Raw genomic sequence first — 19,144 nt, 5'->3', positions numbered from 1 at the left:
TTAGAAACGACCCCTGCGTAAGATCCTGAGAGAGGTTAAAGAGTAATCATTTATTGTGCTACTTGGGTTCAGCCCTTTGGGCAACAACTGTGAGACGTGGATTGGATCTGACCAGTGAATTGGGAAGTTTGTTCAGTTTCAAATACGTTCTCTGCATAATACACAAGAAACAGCAAGCTTAGAAGATTAGCTCCCCAAAATGACTGAGTCTCAGGGGGGAACAAAAGGAGCGCTTGAAACCAGTATCGTGTTGGGGATGCCCGTTTCTCATTACAGTGTACCGGTTTATAGTAATACTGATGCTAAGAGTAACAAGTGTAATTTGTTTAGTTCTTTGAATGCATTCACTCATTTAAGCCTCACAACAACTTTATGAAATAAACACTATTATTCCTCCTAATTTACAGGTGAGGAAACTGAGGCACAAAGAGGCTGATTTACATAAGTAGTAAATGAGCCAAGGGTGCTACCTAAAATTATAGGTCAGGAGGAAACAGTGCAAAGGGAGTCGAGTTTTCATTTGTTATCTAAGGTTTTATAATTCCAGATTTGCCTGGTGTCCAGCTATAAATATACCTCCAACAAGATCTTTGAATGACAGTCGTTTTAGTGCACTTGTACACATAGCTACATCTCTGTTGAAGAACAAATAAGACAAGTAAACATACAAATATCCTAACGAGGTCAGTTTTTTAAATGATAACTTTGAAAAAGTAAGTTGTTAAAAAAACCTTCCGGGTCACTGAGCATTAATATATATGCTGAGTGCCATTTATATATATGTGTGTATGTAGAATATCATTTAATAATTATGATAATGCTATATGGTAGGTATCATAATTGTTGTATCTCCCTAGTTCAGTCGAGGCAAGGGATGCCTGGATAAGTTAAGTAACTTGCCCATGAGTCTGGGATTGCAACCTTAGCAATCTGACTCCAGAACACTTATTCTTTTTTTTTTTTTTTTTTTAATTTTTATTGATTTCAGAGAGGGGAAAGGAGAGAGAGATAGTAACATCAATGATGAGAGAGTCATTGATTGGCTGCCTCCTGCATGCCCTGTGCTGGGGATCGAGCCTGCAACCCGGGCATGTGCCCTGACCGGGAATCAAACTGCACCTCCTGGATCCTAGGCTGACGCTCAACCGCTGAGCCACGCCGGCTGGGCCAGAACACTTATTCTTGACGACCAGCTGTATTGCTTCTCAGCCAAACGGTAGGTTGAAACATATAAAACTGACATTTTAGTACTTCAGTATTTTATGGCACTTAACTTTCATGTATTATTTCTCTGTTTAATCTACTGTAACTGACAGCACCCACTGATTGCTTTCTTGCTGTGGTAACTGTCCACCTATTGTTTTTCCCCACTTAGACTAGTTATTTGCTTTGTTAACATCTATTCCTATATTCATTTTTCTCATGGGACCAGCAGGAAACACACTGGAAGTCAAATACTTAATCACTACACCTGGGAAACACATTTGCTTTGATGAGCTTTAGTCACAGGGAAGTCACACACTGGCCTGGAAAGGGCCCTGAAGGAAGCAAGGCCTTATTGTTGAAAGGTCTTTAGTTCAAGTGTCCAACGGATGCCTTGACTGCTTTGTTCAAAATGAACATCAATTGAATTAGTAACGTCTATGGAGGAATAGAAAAATTAAAACACAAATACATGAGCTACAATAAAAAGCAAAAAATATATTTTAAATGATTTAGGATTTGTTTGGGCTCGGAGAGTTATCTATTGCTTCTTTTTATTTTGCACAATTCATAATTTACAGTTATAATTTCCTTTTTCTACATTATCAGTGAGATCGTTGATATATACAAACAACTTAGAAGATGCATATTCAAGAGTTCTCGATCTGACATTTAAACCTCTCCTTATACTAAACAAAGAGCAGTTAAGGCAGTGCTCATTAATCAAGCACAGGGCGAAAAATAACAATTCATTCCTATTGAACATTTATTAAGTGCCATATAAGCATTAGCTTATTATAAGCCCCATATTTTAAAGAAAGAGACGTATCTGATAAGACATATTAACTTACTTGTCCAAAGTCTTAGTTAGATTTTTTCTCTTTTGTTAAAACTATAGATTTTCAGTGTTTAAGTTGAACCTAAATTATTGTTAACAATGGGGAAAATGACTAGTATAATTTTCCTTTTCATTTCAATTGTAGTCACTTTTCACCTTAGTTAATCTACATTTGTCAGAGTTATAGTACACTTTAACTTTTAATACTGGATGTAAATTTCATATGCAGGAACCTAGCTCAAATAATATTTTTCTTTTTGCGTAGTTAGGGTTTGCAGTCAAGGGATCAGAGTTCATTTAAACTAATAAATGATTGTGTTTTGTGATACAAGTGTAAATAAGACTCTAACTTTTGGTTTGCCAATCATTCTTCCAAGTTGAGGACTTTAATTTCTCTTTGGCTGATAAATTCAACGCATTTCCCTTCTTCTGTTATAGAAGATGGACAGGCTGTTGCAATGTAACTTTTATGCTGACGAATGTTGTTTTTATTACATAACTCAACATCTGGGTCAAAAACACAATCTTGTGTTATGTTTTACATCATCTGCATTTTTCCTGATATAAAAGACGCTATTAGGAGAATAGTTACTTCTTCAAAAAAATTATCAAAATGCAAAAGGCACGTGAGCCAAAACCTGCTTTCAAAAGCAGGAGCGTGTTCAAGGACTGTGAACTGAGCTCACTCTTCAATTTGCGCCCCTTTAGGAAGTGGTAAAAGTTTAAATAAACCAGCTGATACTTAAGCATTCTGCATTTTTTGAAAGTTGTATAAAAATGAATTAATGGCTACCATTTTAATTTATTCAAATTTCATAGGATTATCCATCTCCAGGTCCCTTAACCATGCTCTGAAGGTGAAATTCATGCCGGGTAATACTCTGATGTTTATAAATTCAAATTAACATTTTTGTTTATAATTCTCTTTGCAGATTCACAAACGTCAGAATCACACAAAATATCCACACATGCAACTGAGAAGCAAAATAACATAAAGATGAGTAATCATTTTAAAATTGCGAGAGCTCCACCCAGTTATGCCATTCACATTCCTTATGGTGACTTGGGGACCTCGTATGACATCAAAATAAAAATGAAACTTTTGCCACTTTATTTTTTACAGCTTAGAAAATTTAAAAGAACATAAAAGGAAATAGTCCAGGACTTCCCAGACCAAAGTGTGAACACCATCAGCAAATTCATGGCTTTGATTAAAGAACTCAGCAGGAGTTCAGCTAGGACTCTCCATCTCACTGAGACTCCTCAAGTTCACAGCAAGTTAACATGGAATCAGGATTTGCAATTAACAGCGAAGTCCTGCGTCACATTTTGGCTGCTTAACCCACATACTGGCCTTTTGCGCCAGCTGCGTTGCCATCTGTTTTAAAGGGCAAAACAAAACAAAACTAAAATTTCCTCTTATGTTCCGCTTCGCAACCAAATTAACTTCTATACCAGGTACAAATGAAAACATGCCAAATAAACCTTTCTAAAGCAACTAAGGGGATGAGATGCGCCACTGCCGGGAGGCTCAGCTGCCTCCTCAGTGGTTCCGTGGCAAATGGGCACAGTCAGGGTTAGCAGGGAGCGATGGCAGAAGCCACAAGTCAGTCAGCTCGGGGTGGGAGTGGGGTGAAAACGGGAAATAAATATACTTTTAAACTGCATTGTATCAAATCAAATTGCTGTCCGGAAGGCAAGGGGGCAGGGGAGGCAGCCTCACAAGCAAAAATATAAACATAAAGGGTAGCTACCAAGAGAGTCATGTTTCTCAAAGACACACGCCTGTCAGCTTTCTCCTGTGGAAAGGGGTTAAAGCTTTTAAATGAACTGGTGTGATAAATGCAAACTCAGAAGGACCAAAAGAAAAATGAATGTAGAAACAATCAAAGTAAGGAGCAGGACCGAGGCTACCTCAAGCTCCCTCAGGATCCCCGACTGTCCACAGGTCTCCAGATCTTCCAGCGCTTGGGACCAGAAGCTTTCCTCCTGCTCGGCCTCCGTGCTGTCAGGAGCCCCTGTAAAACTGTCCCCAAAAGCACAGCCTCGGTTAAGACGTTGCTAGACATCATTCCCCCCCACCCCGTATCCAGAATCTCTCTCCTTCACCTCGCACAGAAAAACAGAGATTCATTTTGGATTGGGCCTTCTTCCAACCGTGGCCTCCGAAGAGGGCCGGCTACCGGCTACCCCAAGGATGCTTTAGGGGCCGAGGGCTGGGAGGGGGCCGCCGGCTCATAACCCGATCTCGGGGTCCCCCGGCTGCAGCTGAACAGCCGTTACTGCGGCCTTTCTGTGGGAAGGCCTTGCAGCCGCTAACAGCTTCAGGGAAGGAGAAACCACACGTTTTTCTAGGAGAGAAAAAGGTGTTTTCCCCACCTTACGCTAAACATCAGTGTAGCCCAGCGATTTGCAACCGGTGTCATGAGAATTTTTAACACGCGCAATGTCCAGCTGGTTAGTCAGGGGCACTGACCTCTTTCCCCTTAGATTGTCAAATAAAAAAATGACAACCACCAACACAACAATAGCCTCCCGGTGTGAACTGATCAAACTTACATTTTATTTTTTTTTTGGTCAGATTGGTAAAAAATGTATTTTTTGGTGAGCAACAGAATTTTAGTAATTAGTTTATGTGTGCCGTGAGCTGAAAAAGGTTGAAATTCGCTGATATAGATCAATGAAGTGCTATTATTTTCATGAATTTCCTTAAAATATTTTGGTAAGGAACAGAATGCTTAAATATATCTCTTAGTTAAAAATATGGGACCCTAGATGTATCTTTTTTATTTTATTTTATGTAAGTTATTCTGAAACTACCTTTTAAATGAAAGGAGAGGGAACTAGTCACAGAGCAAGGACGAGCTTTTTAGAAGTAGCTGTTCCGCACGTGCTACTATTGTTTTCTTTAAGGGACGATTAGCATTAGCGCTTGCCCTGTAGTGTGGTGGTGCCCAGGATCCCACTGGGCAGGCACGAGTTTTAGGATCCTGCCATAAGGCCAGCATGGGTGATTCAAGCAGCTTCGGGAAGCCAATGCTGGAAATATGTGCCACTGGGTGTAGAGAAGTTCAGATCTGGCCCCAAATCCCGAAACAGTCGGGACAGGGCAATGGTTGATGAGAGCCTTACCCACTGACTGTGGACCGGTCCCAGTCTTCGTTGCTCAGCCCCACATCTGGGTAAGTCTGGCTTCGAGGCTTAGTGACTGGGGACAAGCTCCCTCTCTGCTTCGAAGTCCTCCAGTCAAAGGTGTTGAAGTTGTATCCCGAGGCCTGAAAGCCAGCACCTGAAACAAATCACAAGGCATTTATTCTGTCTCTGAGGACCTCAGGAGAGGTCTGCTTACTAACTTGTCTTTTTCTGTGGTTTCCATTCGTTTGTTCAAGGGGGTGTGACTTTAACAGAATTTGGGATCATAAAGGCCATCAAGATAATACTGAAGTCTTATAGTCAAAACACATCCACATACATTATCCCAATCAACTCAATACCCCTGAGGTAAGACCTTTAGACCCAAGCAGGGGGGGCCACTGCGCTGAGCCTGCGCTTTATATGGCTCCCGCCCTACTCTGTGTGGGCAAGAAATCTCTTGGGCTAGGGGAATGTGCCCAGCAGTCTCGTATCCAACTCTTTTTAGAGCAAATTCCAGAAGGTCAGAATCCTGAATTTCCTGCCCAGACAGAATCAGATAGCCCTGTGTCCACCTCCGAGCTGTGTGAGGGCTTCTTACCCAAGTGTGACCTTCTGAGAGTGGAATTTGCCATCAGATGTGGGTTCCAGGCCCAAGAAGTGGCCAAGGGGCTGCTGGTTGCAGGGTGTGGATGGAGCTTGGATATATGGGCTGGGGCCACAAATATTAGGGACAGCGCTGAGATTACTTAATCCAATGAGAGAGGGCAAGTAACAATGGCAACAGTAACAACGGCGGACACATAGTGGGTACTCATTCCTTCCCCAGAGCCTCATTAAGTGCTTTCTTTGTACAGCCTCGTGTATTCTTTGTAACCGTCTTCGGAAGTAGGTACTGTTACTATGTGCGTTTTACAGGGGAGGATACTAAAGACTCAGAGAACAGCGGTCCAAGTGCCTGGGGCTCCTTGCATACTTTCCTGGGGGTTCCAGTCATACATTTGGGACAATCCATTTTCAGATCCTCAAGCTCCACCTGCACATCTCCCCAAAACCGACTGAGAAAGCACCGGGAGTCTGAGGTCTGCCGGTTCTCCCTCTCACTTCCCCTTCACAAGTGCTTTCTGTTTCTTTATAAATGAACGACATTTCTCATCCATCTCAAGCCTCTGAAGGAGCCTGGCCCCGGGACATAGAGACTCCCAGGTGCCAAATCAGGAGAAACTGGGAAAGGCTGGCTCCTGAGGGAAGGCCTCTGAGGAGCGGCGCTTTATGTCAGCCAGGTACAGGCTCCCAGCCAGGCTTTTACCCTCTCATCATTCCGTGTCTCTGCATCTCAGAGTCAGAATTCAGAAGTACTGGGAGGTGAGTACCTTATTACATTTATTTGAATTGCAAAATGAAGACTGACTTCCTCTCTGACTGGGCGTTAAGTCTGATTAGCTTGATGGGACAGTGACAGTGAGGGAAGCTTTTGGCAATTAGCTTATATAATGGACATTGTCTATGAATCTGAGCTAATTTTTGGCTCTGTATTTTGACAAAATATATTATAACATATTTACAACAAAGGGGAAATTCTAGTCTTTGCAAGTATTTAAAATTTGGGAGAAAAACCTTTAGATGATGTGTGATGGGTTATGCAGTTTTTCAAAAATTTTTGGGGGGTTCAGTGGGAGAGCAGGGGCTTATAGCAGGTCTATGGCTGTAGCCACTGTACACAGATCCATCCACAACTCAGGTTGTGACCCATTTTGTGTGTGTGTGTGTGTGTGTGTGTGTGTGTGTTTGCATGTGTGTACTGGGTTGCAATATAACATGTGGTTCTTACTGTGTTTAAAACAACATAGCAAACAGGCCTAGGCTCGTTTTCACATCCTGTTAAATGACCAGATCACGGAAGACGACTGTCTCCATGGCATCCCTGCTTTGTCTTTGTCATTCATGTTGCCTCTGTTTGTTAGACCCCACAATGCAACCCTTACTTTGAGTCTCGGCCCGGGGAAAGCAGGGTGTCCAAATGCACAGTAGAGGTGGATTAATATATCAAAATACCACCTGGCCGGCGTGGCTCAGTGGTTGAGCAATGACTTAGGATCCAGTAGATTGTGGTTCAATTCCCGGTCAGGGCACATGCCCGGGTTGCGGGCTCCATCCCCGGCAGGGGCCGTGCAGGAAGCAGCCGATCAATAACTCTCTCATCATCGATGTTTCTCTCTCCCTCTCCCTTCCTCTCTCTGAAATCAATGAAAATGTATAGAAAATATATATCAAAACACCTAGAGCTGGAAGTCACGGGTGCCAAGAGAAGCCTTTGCTCTAGAACCTGGTGACACTTTTCAGGCCATCAGGGCAGCTACCGAGGTACCAAGGACCACAGCTTGCTCAGAGAGCAGTGAGAAGTTCGGGCTGTGAGGAGTGAAGGGTACTGTAATGAAGTGCCAGCAGATGAACTTGATAAAGTAGTTGAAGAACTCTGTGTTTAAAACTAAGGACCTTTGACTTTATCCTAAGATAACAGAGAACCGTCACGGATAGTAATGTGGGGTGGTAAGACACTGAGAGTAGGGGGTGAGTGAGGAGGGAAATACTTCAGGCCCAATGAAAGTTTACGACAAAGGCAGTGGCCATGCGGAGCCACAGCGATGGCACCTGAGTGGGGAGAAGGACGATGCCTGCGTCCTGACCATACCGGGGGCTACCTCCTCCTCCAGGCCTTTTACAGCAGTAGGAGAAAAACAACCCTGTATCTTGGTTAAACACCAATATTTCCATTTTCTTTTACATGGAGGTGAATTTGACCCGTAACTGATGCAGGTGGATGATATTATTATGATTTAAAATAGGTGGAAATTACGTTCCGGTAGAGGCAAGCTGGTTGCCATGGCTGAGAAAAAGTTAACAGGCCCCGAGGAATAGCCCTTTACACTAGGGGTCAAAGTTAAAATTCACAGAAGGAATGAGATAAATGAGGCAGCCCAGGGGTGAGAGAAATCAACTGCCGGAAATACAGACTTTGGTTTTACTGAATGATGGTATAAGTACATAAGATTAAAAGACAAGTATGATATTGGAAACTAGATTTTAACTTCAAAATTGATAAAAGAAACACATTGAAAGATAGAAGCAGTTAAAAAAAAAGTTTCCTAAGTAATTACATTTTATTTAAAACTAAAACCCTTTTTCTTTTTCTTTTTTCTTCCCTTTCCTCCCCTCCCCTTTTCTCCTCTCAGTTTTCTTATCTAGTTTTATATTTTGTATCATAATGTTAGGTATGTTATGGGCTAACCGTATCCCTCCAAAGTTCCTGTGTTGAAGCCCTCACTCCCAATGTAACTGTATTTGCAGAGAGGGCCTTTAAAGAGGTAATTAAGTTAAATGAGGTCAAAAGGGTGGGACTGTAGTCCAATCTGACTGGTGTCCTTATAAGAAGAAGAACTGTAGACACACACACCGGGGATGCACACACACAGGGAGAGGCCACGTGAGAACTCGGTGAAAAGGTGCCATCTGCAAACCAAGGAGAGAGAGGCCTCAGGAGAAACCAATCCAGCTGACATTTTTCTGTTTTGATTTTTTGCTAATCTTCATCCAAGGATATTTTTTGCATTGATTTTCAGAGAGTGGAAGGGAGGGAGAGGGGGGAGAGAGAGAAACATTAATGTGAGAGAGACACATCGATTGGTTGTCTCCTGCACATGCCCTGACTGGGGCCGATGATCGAACCTGTGACCCTTTGGTGAGCGGGCCGATGCTCTAACCCCTGAGCCACACCTGCCAGGGCCCAGCTGACGTCTTTATTGTGGACTTCTAGCCTCCAGAACCAGTGAGAAAACGAATATCTGTTGTTTAAGCCACTCCGTCTGAGGTATTCTGTTATAGCAGCCCAAGCCCACTAGATTCACTCTAGATCCCTTTTACTGGAAGTAGTGTGAAGTTTCATTCATGGCATAATAGAAAATACATCTTCACAATGTAGGTACTTCTGAAAGTGGATGGACTCTTGGTAATGATTTTCATTTTTAGGATAAACACACCTCAGATATCTGTAAAATCCTGACACTCCAATATTACACAATTGGTTTTCAGTACCACAGTGATGTGCGGATTAATATCTTCCCCGTAGCTCTTAATTCACACTCGGTATTAATTTAGAAAAGTGAACTAAACAAAGGTTCATATTCATAAGGTTTGAAATCAGAGAATGGTTTTGGAAACCAATCTTCAACTCTACAATTTTGGGACTGTAGCTCCTGCCTCTGTTTTCATTTTTGGAGCCAATTTTAGCCTAGCAAAGCAAGTCTGATAATTCCCTGCCAAACTGTTTCCTAAAGACCCAATTTTGTTAAAAACAAGAAAAATCAAATCATACATTTGTGTTGATTACAACTACTTGTAATTGTTCTTGCCAAGAAATATGTAAGGTGTTTAGATGAGACTGCGGTTTGAAAATGGCAGAGCAGTCCTCCCTTCTCTCGGAAATCACCTCAGATCTGAAAGGGACGACAGATGATAGAACGTGAACTCCCTCTTTGGCAAAACTAGAATCGCAAACCATTGCACACCAGAGAAGTTACCAGCTTCTGTGAAAGCCAAACAGGGCATGGGGGGCTGGCAAGTGTCTGCTATGATGCCAAGAGGAGACATCTATGGCCAGAGGCTTCAGAGAGGGCCCAGTCCCCCGAACCAGGGCCACGGCAGGGAGCAAGACCGCAGTGCTCTGGCCGGAGCGCTAAGGGTCGCACAGGCCGGCCGCAGGGAGTGCCGTCCACCCAGTCTGGCACTAGGTAAAGCCAGGGAGGTGGGCTGAAAGACGACACCCACAGCTGCGCCACAGGCTGCAGGCGGCGATGTGCCAGCGAGGCAGCCTGGCAGCGAGGGCTCTGCATTGTCGGCAGCCTGCGGGTGCTCATCTCCCGGGCTGAGGTCAAGTGCGCTCATCACAGACACCGGGAGCTGGGGAGGGCTGCTGGCCTGGGGCTCAGCGTGGGCTCTTCTGTCTCAGAACCTCTTGTAAACTTCCAGGTCAGGAGAAGTCATCTCATTCAAAGATGAGCAATAATTTAAAGGAAACCAGGATACCAAGTTAATATGCAGAGAGAGAGAGAGAGAGAGAGAGAGGGGGGGGGTGGGGTGGGGGGGGGGGTGGGTGGTGATGCGGGGAAGGGACAGGAAAACAAAGCAATAGCCGGGGAAGGATACTCATGAGAAAAAGGCTGCCATGGAGCAAATGGTAAATATAACCAAATACATCATTGCAAAATTTAAACTGAAACCGTCATCTCTATTAGAGATCAAAGCAGAGATATAAGAGCTCAAGGAAATCTGGGCTAGGCAAGATGATAGAAGGAGACGAAGCATAAGCTGGTAGAGATCAGAAAAGTAATGGAAGAGGGACTCCCTCCCCCTCAACGGGGAAAGTGCTGCCGAGTGTCTGGCTCTGCTGCTCTCTGCAGGGACCATGTTGTGTCCTCAGCCACACTAAAGGGCAGTGGGATCTCTGACTGTACATGGTGGTGTCTGCTTTCAGTAATCTCCATGCTTGTGAGAACTGCAAGGAAGCATGGAAACAAATGAATTATGCATCCAATTCAAGTTGTAAATGAAAACATATCTAAGAAGAACACAATAAAGTTAATCAGATTAAAGGCAAAAATTTATTTAAAAAACCAGAGTGGAACTAATAAATAAATGCAAGAGTTAGTTCTTTGGGGAAAAAATGCTAAATAAAAACAAACCATTACCAATATAATCATGGGGGGGGGGGGATAAAAACACAAATAAACCAAATTTGGAACAATATTGGGATATAATTCTAGAAACCTAGAAAATAAAAAGAAGTAAGAGATTACTTAATTGTATGCAAATACATATGGAAAACTGAATGAAACAATTTTTTTTTCTTCGAGAATACAAAAGATAAAATGACCTCTAAAAGGATCCAGCAATCCTAATTCTGAGCATATATCCAAAAGAAATAAAATGGGTATCCTGAAGAGATCTATTCCCTCCTATGTCATTGTAGTGTTATTTACAATAGCCAAGATATGGAAACAACCTAAGTGTCTGTCAGACGAATGGATAAAAAATGTGATTATAATTTACAAATATATAAATTACTTAGCTATAAATAAGAAAGAAAATCTGCATTTTGCAACAACATGGAAGACACTGGAGGACATTATGCTAAGTGAAATAAGCCAGAGAGAGAAAGACAAATAATGTATAAGCTCAATTATAAGTGGAACTTAAAGGAGCAGGGGGAGGGGGGAGAAAGAGAAAAACTCATAGGAACAGAGAGGAGAATGTGGTTGCCAGGGGCTGGGGAATGGGAGAAATAGGGAGATGTTGGTCTAAGCATAAGATGAATAATTTCTGGGGATCTAATGTACAGCATGGCAACTCTAGTTAATAACACTATTTCGTATACTTGAAAATTGCTAAGAAAGCAGATCTTAAGCATTCTCAGCACACACACAGATGGTAACTATGTGAGGTGATGGATATGTCAGTTAACTCACGGTGGTCATCATTTCACAGTACAGATGTATGTAAAATCATCACATCGCACACTTCAAATATATACAATTTTATCTGTCAATTATATATCAATAAAGCTGCAAAAATGGACTGAAAGGAGAGAAATATCTAAAGATAAGGGGATAAGACTGAAATGTAACTACTGAGTTGAGAGTCAAGAATTACAGACGTCCCAAGACCCTCACAATCTATGAGGAGGCCAGAGGCCAGGCACCGACGATACGTTGTAAGTCTCCTCTTGTACTGACGGACCTTTGCTAAATCCAAGGAAAGCACTCGTAAGGTTTTCTCAGAGTTAGAAGGAAGACTAACTAAGACAAGGGGCCAAAAGCATACGACTTTGATAAGGCAGCAGGGCAGGAAGACAGAGAAAGGGGAATGGAAGGAGCTGACCCAGAGGCAGACCAGGAAAAATCTGAGAGTCATCCCATTGTGAGATTTCTTTGAACACATTCCTTTTTTCTCTACCAGCTCCGATGACTCCACCCTTTCTCCTCTCATTGACTAAGTAATCCTTTGCACCCCTGGTTAATTGCCTGACCCCTTCAGCTGGGTAACCTGTTCCACGAGAACAAGGACCACGTTTCCTTTGCCCACCGCTGTACGCCCTTCACAGACGGACCTTACACTGTGCCAGCCATGACTTACTTGCTGAATGAATGGGCCAAGCCTGACATTTTGGACAAGCAGCAGAGAACAATAAGGAATGTGGCTGCAGAGACATCAGTTTCTGGCTCAAGGAGGAATCAATGGAGGTGCAACAACCTATTGGGAAGGGGGCAACTACTGCAGACCGAGAGGTGCAGTGGGAATGTGCAGAGTTGTCCCGGGAAACAAGTTGTCTGCTGAGAGGCTGGAGGGACCGGTTGGAGAGATAATCTACATCCCGTAACATGCCAGTTAACAGGAAAAAAGTATGGTGCTATGCCTTGCTTTAAAAAGAAAGTTAACTGGTTTAACCCAATATCACAAATTAAAAAATCACACACCCAGACTTTGAGTTCTTGGTAAACAGTAAGCTCAAAATGAGTGACAGACAGAATGTGACCATCCAAGTTCTTAAATCGAGAGAGGCTGCCCTGGTAGGGTCTACAGTCTTCAGCGATGAAGGTGACAGGCATGAGTCGCTCTGGGCTGTCAGACTGCCCTTCCTGAGAGCTACGCTTTAATAAGAATGGAGTTAAAGCTGAACATATTCAGAAGAGAGGCCCCAGGATGATAAACATCCTGCAAAGTTCAAGGGACAGTTAGAGGAACTGGGGCTATTTTGCTCGGAGAAGGAAAGGCTCTAACAAGGCTCGATAGCTGGCTTTGGGAATCCGAACGGCTGTCAAGTGGAAGAGGCCTTCGTCTAGTTGCCGATGACCTTGAGGGCAGAGCTAGCACCAGGGGCAGGAGCTACAGGCAGAGAGATCTCCGCTCAGTGCAGCTGAGGACCTGGAGTCAGGGCTAGCTCACGGGGAAGGGACAGCCGCCTGCCGCGGGGCTGCTCCAGCCCAGGCCGCGTGGTCGAGCAGCGACCCAGACACGCACCAAGGCTGCAGGGTGTCAGAGAGCCGACTTCTGAATTCTCTCCTAACGCTGACGTCCTGAGATCAACGAGCCTTTTGACCTCTCTGTTTGTGATGAGAACCACTTGAGGTTCATTTGGGGAAAGCGCTTTGTAAACACTGAAGTGTTTTACAAATATAAGGTCTTGTTACCCCTTTCTCATCACCTTGGGAGACTTCCATTCTGTCCCGATTGCCATCTTCTCTACTTTAATCTCTCTTCAACTTCACAAAGATTTCTAATTTATAAATGCCACATTTAATATTATTATGACTTCCGTTCCCTAAGACTTCAAAATTTCAAAATGCTTCATAAATAATAAATGATGTTCATTTTCCACTAATGAGGCAAAGGCCCCCTATTGAGGATGCGGATCGTGGTCCTGACCCTACGGTGTAAAGGGGTGGGATAGCTGAATTATGACACAGCACCTCATGGGGCAGAATCCATAAAGTCAATGGCATCCTCACAGAAATCTGTATAACAGGAAAGTCTCCACATTAATCAACAATAAGTAAACAAACACATTAACAAATAAGCCTCAGAGTCTACGCCGAAACAATCTGACTTAATGTTCTTTATCCAGAGTGACCTTGGTGGTCCATCAACTCTCAGGCAATGAGAATACTGTTATTTGGCGGCATAACTTACCTGTTACAAGGTATTATGACTTAGAAAAGTTAACTGCCAGATAAAGTCCCAATTCTATTTGGGGTGTTCAAAGTATTTTCTCCACCAAATTCTAATAGCATCTCTAACAAGTGATGACTTGAGAGCTTTGAAATATTTCTTCTCATTTTTCTCCAGCCTTCAGGAGATTTAACAGAGAGTGATACAGGCAAAGGCAAATGGAGGGAAGGGGGAGGGACCAGGAAGAGAGCAAACTGGGTGCAGATTCCGCTAAAAAGTAACCAAGTTAAAAGGCAACCCTCACACCCAAATGTGTTCTCAGGCTGTTTATGTATATCATTCTCTGGCTGACTTAAACCCAGGGCAGAGAGGGAACTCAGAGGCTGAAATTTATACAAGGCAACAGAGAGAAGCAAGCCTCAGATACCGAGAAATATGGATAATTTTTTGATACACTTCTCTTTTGATTCTATGTACCGCGAGGAAGGAAACAGAGTTTTATTTATGACTTATTATTTCTTTTTAATCTTCACCCCAGGACATGCTTTTATTGATTTGAGAGAGAGAGAGAAACATTGATGTGAGAGTGAAACATCTATTGGTTACCTCCCTCAAGCACCCTGCCCTGGGGTCACACTCACAGCCTGGGGATGTGCCCTGACCGGGAACCGAACCCTGGAACTTCTGGTGCACGGGATGACGCTCCAGCCAACCGAGCCACCCAGCCGGCGCAGGGGACAGATTTTTAAAAGAAGCTTTCAGTTTATCCTCTGTATTCGGACTAACACATTCTGTGTTTATTTTCTGTTAATGAGGTTTAACTTTCGATGTTAGTTATACTGGTTCGTACGAAGATGATGTCTGTAAAGAGAAATCGATTCATTCCTTTAATAGATTGTGATTACAACTTTCTAATAATGAGTATTCGGTGAAACCCCTACAAGTTGCTATTAAAATCAGGAGAAGGCAGGAATAGATAAATCATTGGCTAATCTCTTATGCTCACTGTCAGCCTCCCCAATCCATCCTTGCTAACACGGTAAGACGATGGGGCCTGTCTTCAGTGACCCACTCTATTGTGGGGTTACCCTCACATTAATCTGTGCTTGAAGGACAAGCTCCGGACTGAATACTTGAACCTCAACAGGTCTAATGGGGGCCTGCTAGTGTTTGATAAGTGTTCACAGCGGAGGAAAAGCAGGGCCACTAGAGTGATGTGTTCAATATGGTTACATTGACACAGACACAAGTAAAATGTATTCTTTCCACGGAGCAGAGGGTGGACCTTTGAGAAACGTGGGCTTCAAAAAGGACGCACTCTCTTTCCTCAGGGCTAGGACATACCTTGATTCCCATAGCCGGCATCGATCCCAGAGCCATCCCATGAGTCCACAGCGCTGTCCACACTGGGCACGGTGGACGGGTACGTGTCGGAGAGCTTGCCTGGCTTCTGTGCCGGAGAGGGGTCTTCCTCCACGTCTCCCAGGTCACTCAAGTGGCCGGCAAGGGGGAATTTCTTAGGACTTGACGCTGACTGAGCTTTAAAAACAGGAAAAAAATTTAAGTATCAGAATTAATTTAAGTATTTTTTAAAAATTTTATTGATTTTTAGAGAGAAAGGGAGATGGAGAGAGGAACATCAATGTGAGAGTGAAACATTGATCGGCTGCCTCCTGCACATCCCCTACTGGGGATCGAGCCTGCAACCTGGGCATGTGCCCTGACGGGGATCAAACCAGCGACCTTTTGGTGCATGGGACAACCAACTGAGCCACACCGGCCAGGGCCAGGATAAATTTAAATAAAAAGATATCAAACACTGCCTGGCTAGAGAGTCATTTTCCTAGAAATACATACATAGACAATTGCACATTCTTTCTGGGAAGGAAATGCACTGGAAATTCTTAATTGTGGCTTTCAACCCACTCACCATCTGTCTGTTTCTTAATTTTCAAGGTGACAGTCTCTCCTGCCATCTGTAACAAATGGATGGCCTCACTCAGAGGCTTCCCTTTCAAGCTGCTGCTGTTGATGGCCAGGATCCGGTCTCCTATGTGGATTGCGCCAGTTCTGAAACACAAAATAGCAATAGGAAAGGTAGAAATAATCCCTGTGTGCTACTGAATATAAATTCCCGGCCATACTTTATATATTTGTAATAATAAAGACTTGGCAAGGGTCTCTAGAAGCCACTTCTAGCTTTCTCCTGGGCAATGTTACAAGACAACTGCAGCTGCTGCGAATTACTTTTTAGTTTCAAATAAAATTAGAAAAATTGTTTTAATTAGTAGTTAAAGTGAACTTGTGTGCTTTTTAAAGTCCAAGAAAGCAGAGTCATTTGCTAACCCTCTTAAACATCCCAAGGAGATGGACAATACTGGACAATGAATGTTGTGATGCTTAGCATGGGGCATTCCTTCTTTCTGCAGATTGAAAATGTTGAACATAATCATCACCCCAGCTCACCAGAAGCGAGATTCAGAGAGATGGGGGACATACATACACCAGACCCGGTGTGGCAGGGCCCCCTGCTGGTGACTCCAAGGATGGCAAAAGGCGGATCTCCGCAATCACTAGTCAAGCGTGGCGTAACAATGGAAACACGTTCTGGGAAATGTGTTCTTAGATTTCCCTGTCTTGTGAACATCATAGAGTGTGCTTAACACAGACCTAGATAGTGTAGCTTACCACACACCTAGGCTATCCCACCTGACAGATGAAGATGTTGGATGAGACGATTTCTAAGGTAGCCTGCAGCTCCCACTTTTTGCAATGCCACATCCCTGTACGGTACAGCCTATGGCTCCTAAGCTCTAAGCCTGTATATCATGTTACTGTACAAAACAACACGAAATCAAATCAAGCACGAGAGAAAATGATGCAATTGAGAGACTCAGTAAACACCAGATGTGCGAGGTTGCTGCCAGCGTAACACAATGTATTGTTTTACAACAAATACTTTTATATCAGTAGAAACAGTATACTCTAAAATAGCAACAAAAAGTATAGCCTACTAAATACATAAACCAGTAACATAGTGGTTTATTATCAGTATCAAGCACTATGTCCTGTGTATAATTGCATGTGCTGTGCTTTTTTGTACGACTGGTGGCACAGTAGGTTTGTTTACACCAGTAACACTACAAACACGAGTGACGCATTGTGCTAACACACTTGGACAGCTAGGATGTCTGTTGCCAGGTATAGGAATTTTTCAGCTCTGTCATAATCTTAGGGGACCACCGTTGTATATGTGGCCATCGTTACGTGGCGTGTGACTGCAGTGCTAGGTTTGAATCCAGCTCTGCCACTACCAGATGTGGGGCCGGGGACCCTATGTTAACGTCTCTGGGCGTCAGTCTCCTTATCACTGCAATGGGGTAATCATCTCACAGGAAAGCCCTGAAGATTAAATAGGAAACTGTATGTGTAGGGTGTAGCACGCTATTTGAAACATGGAAAACAAAAATTAATTTAGTGATCAATAAACGAATAAACCTTTGGCCTCTCTTCTTTTCCTACCCTCACCCAATTCTGAACTCACAGGCTGGAATTCATAATTCGGACGTTCGGCATATCTATCTTAGTTTGGAAACATGGGGTGGGGAAGGAGTAGGCTCACAGCAGGCAACTCGGGGGTGGAAAACTCGGATCTCCCTCCTGTGCCGGCGGCGGAGAGGGAATCCATGCGCTCGCCTCCTGGGTGCTGCTCACCGGCCACAGAGTGAAGGCGTCGGCCCAGCCCCGGGGCTGCCTGGGACTGAGCGCGCTTTGGCTTCCTGGGCAGTGCCGGGCAGCAGAAGTGACACTGGGTCGTGCAGGTTAGGAGGGGCTGCTTAACAACTTCCCCAAAGCATCAACGCTCAACGAATATTTTCCCTGAAAAAAAATCACTTCGTCCTTTCACAAGGAATCTCTAGTTTATGAAAGATCTATGTTGTAAGCCATACAACACTTGCTTACTGAATCAGATAAATACTATTAATCTTTTCTTGTTTTCTTTTTTTATATATATATCTTTATTGATTTCAGAGAGAGGGGGAGAGAGAGGGATAGAAACATCAATGATGAGAGAGTCGTCATTGATCAGCTGCCTCCTGCACGTTCCCTACTGGGGATGGAGCCCACAACCCGGGCATGTGCCCTGACCAGGAATCAAACCGGGATCATCCTGGATCATAGGTTGATGCTCGACCTCTGAGCCACGCCCAGCCGGGCTCTTGTTTTCTAACAGAGATACCTAGGATTGGAGGACGGCTGAAGAGTACCTATTATAGGGGTCTCTGTTAATATCAGAGCATGGAATTCCAACAGGGTAACCCTCTTGAGTGGCCTCAGGGCCCTCATCTGACAGGTGACGATGCTGGATGAGATGATTTCTAAGGTACCTTGCAGTTCCCAAATTCTGCAACGCTACGTCTCTATGTTCCTGAGCTAGGTTACAGAACACAGACCTGGCTGTGATGGCTGGGCTATCCCCCTCAACATGTGTCAGAAAGATGCAGCTGAACAGCGGGGCTGGGGTGCATGCTGATGAAAACAAACTGCCAAAGGAACAGGTGGACCTTCCAGATTGAAGATATTACTAAGATATTACACGTTGTTTCCCCAAATCCTTGAAGATAATGCCCGTGTCTTCCTCTCCTGAAAACACGGCAGCTGAGGCCAGTGCTGTCAGGTAACAGAGGCTCAGTAGACATTTGCAGAATTGAGTCAGACAAGCCTCTTAACCTCCATGAACTTCAGCCTCGTTCTCCCAAAATGGACACGATATAAATCTACCTCCAGTCAATTGTGGTCTGTTTATACATTTCTAGAGACTAATATCAATACTCAGCCCCTGGAACCTTTCACAGATGGTTAGGTGCCCCTCAAGTCAAGACGGAGCAATGCCCAAGAGTTCTCAAGCTCTAAAATCAATCTTTGAAAGAAGTCCACAGTTAAACCAAGCAGGAGAGAGGAGCACGTTCTTATGTGTCTGTGAGGAAGGAAACCCATCTCAGACATAGGTAACTGTAGCAGTTCCTTCAAATCTTACCTTTCAGCTAATCCCCCTTTAGTGAGGCTTGAAATGATTATCGGATCGAATGGCTCTTCGGTTCCTGAAATTGTGATGCCGAGGGGCCCCCCGTAGCGCTTAAGCTCCACCGTGTAAATAATTGCTCCGGAACTTTCTTGCTCATCTGCAATAAATGCCAAGGAGTCATAATTGGTTTCTTTGGAAAAAAAAGCAACGTAACTCAGACATAT

The 19,144-nt window shown here is 43.7% G+C and overlaps 1 protein-coding gene across 3 annotated transcripts in view; it reads right to left on the bottom strand.

Annotated features, from left to right (window-relative positions):
• GRIP1 (glutamate receptor interacting protein 1) overlaps positions 1-19,144 on the bottom strand; it is a 609,495-nt gene that overhangs the window by 20,126 nt on the left and 570,225 nt on the right. For all 3 annotated transcript variants that reach the window (XM_087814557.1, XM_016199615.2, XM_087814556.1), the window contains 5 exons: positions 18,933-19,077; positions 15,825-15,964; positions 15,239-15,433; positions 5,174-5,330; positions 3,956-4,067 (listed from right to left, as the gene is read on the bottom strand). In XM_087814557.1, the coding sequence (XP_087670683.1) occupies positions 3,956-4,067; positions 5,174-5,330; positions 15,239-15,433; positions 15,825-15,964; positions 18,933-19,077 (749 nt within the window). The remainder of the gene's footprint in view (positions 1-3,955; positions 4,068-5,173; positions 5,331-15,238; positions 15,434-15,824; positions 15,965-18,932; positions 19,078-19,144) is intronic.

The sequence above is a fragment of the Miniopterus natalensis genome, chromosome 2, assembly GCF_054644295.1.
Source record: "Miniopterus natalensis isolate mMinNat1 chromosome 2, mMinNat1.hap1, whole genome shotgun sequence".
In the NCBI taxonomy this organism is placed as follows: domain Eukaryota; kingdom Metazoa; phylum Chordata; class Mammalia; order Chiroptera; family Miniopteridae; genus Miniopterus; species Miniopterus natalensis.
This window is presented reverse-complemented; position numbering and strand designations above follow the sequence as displayed.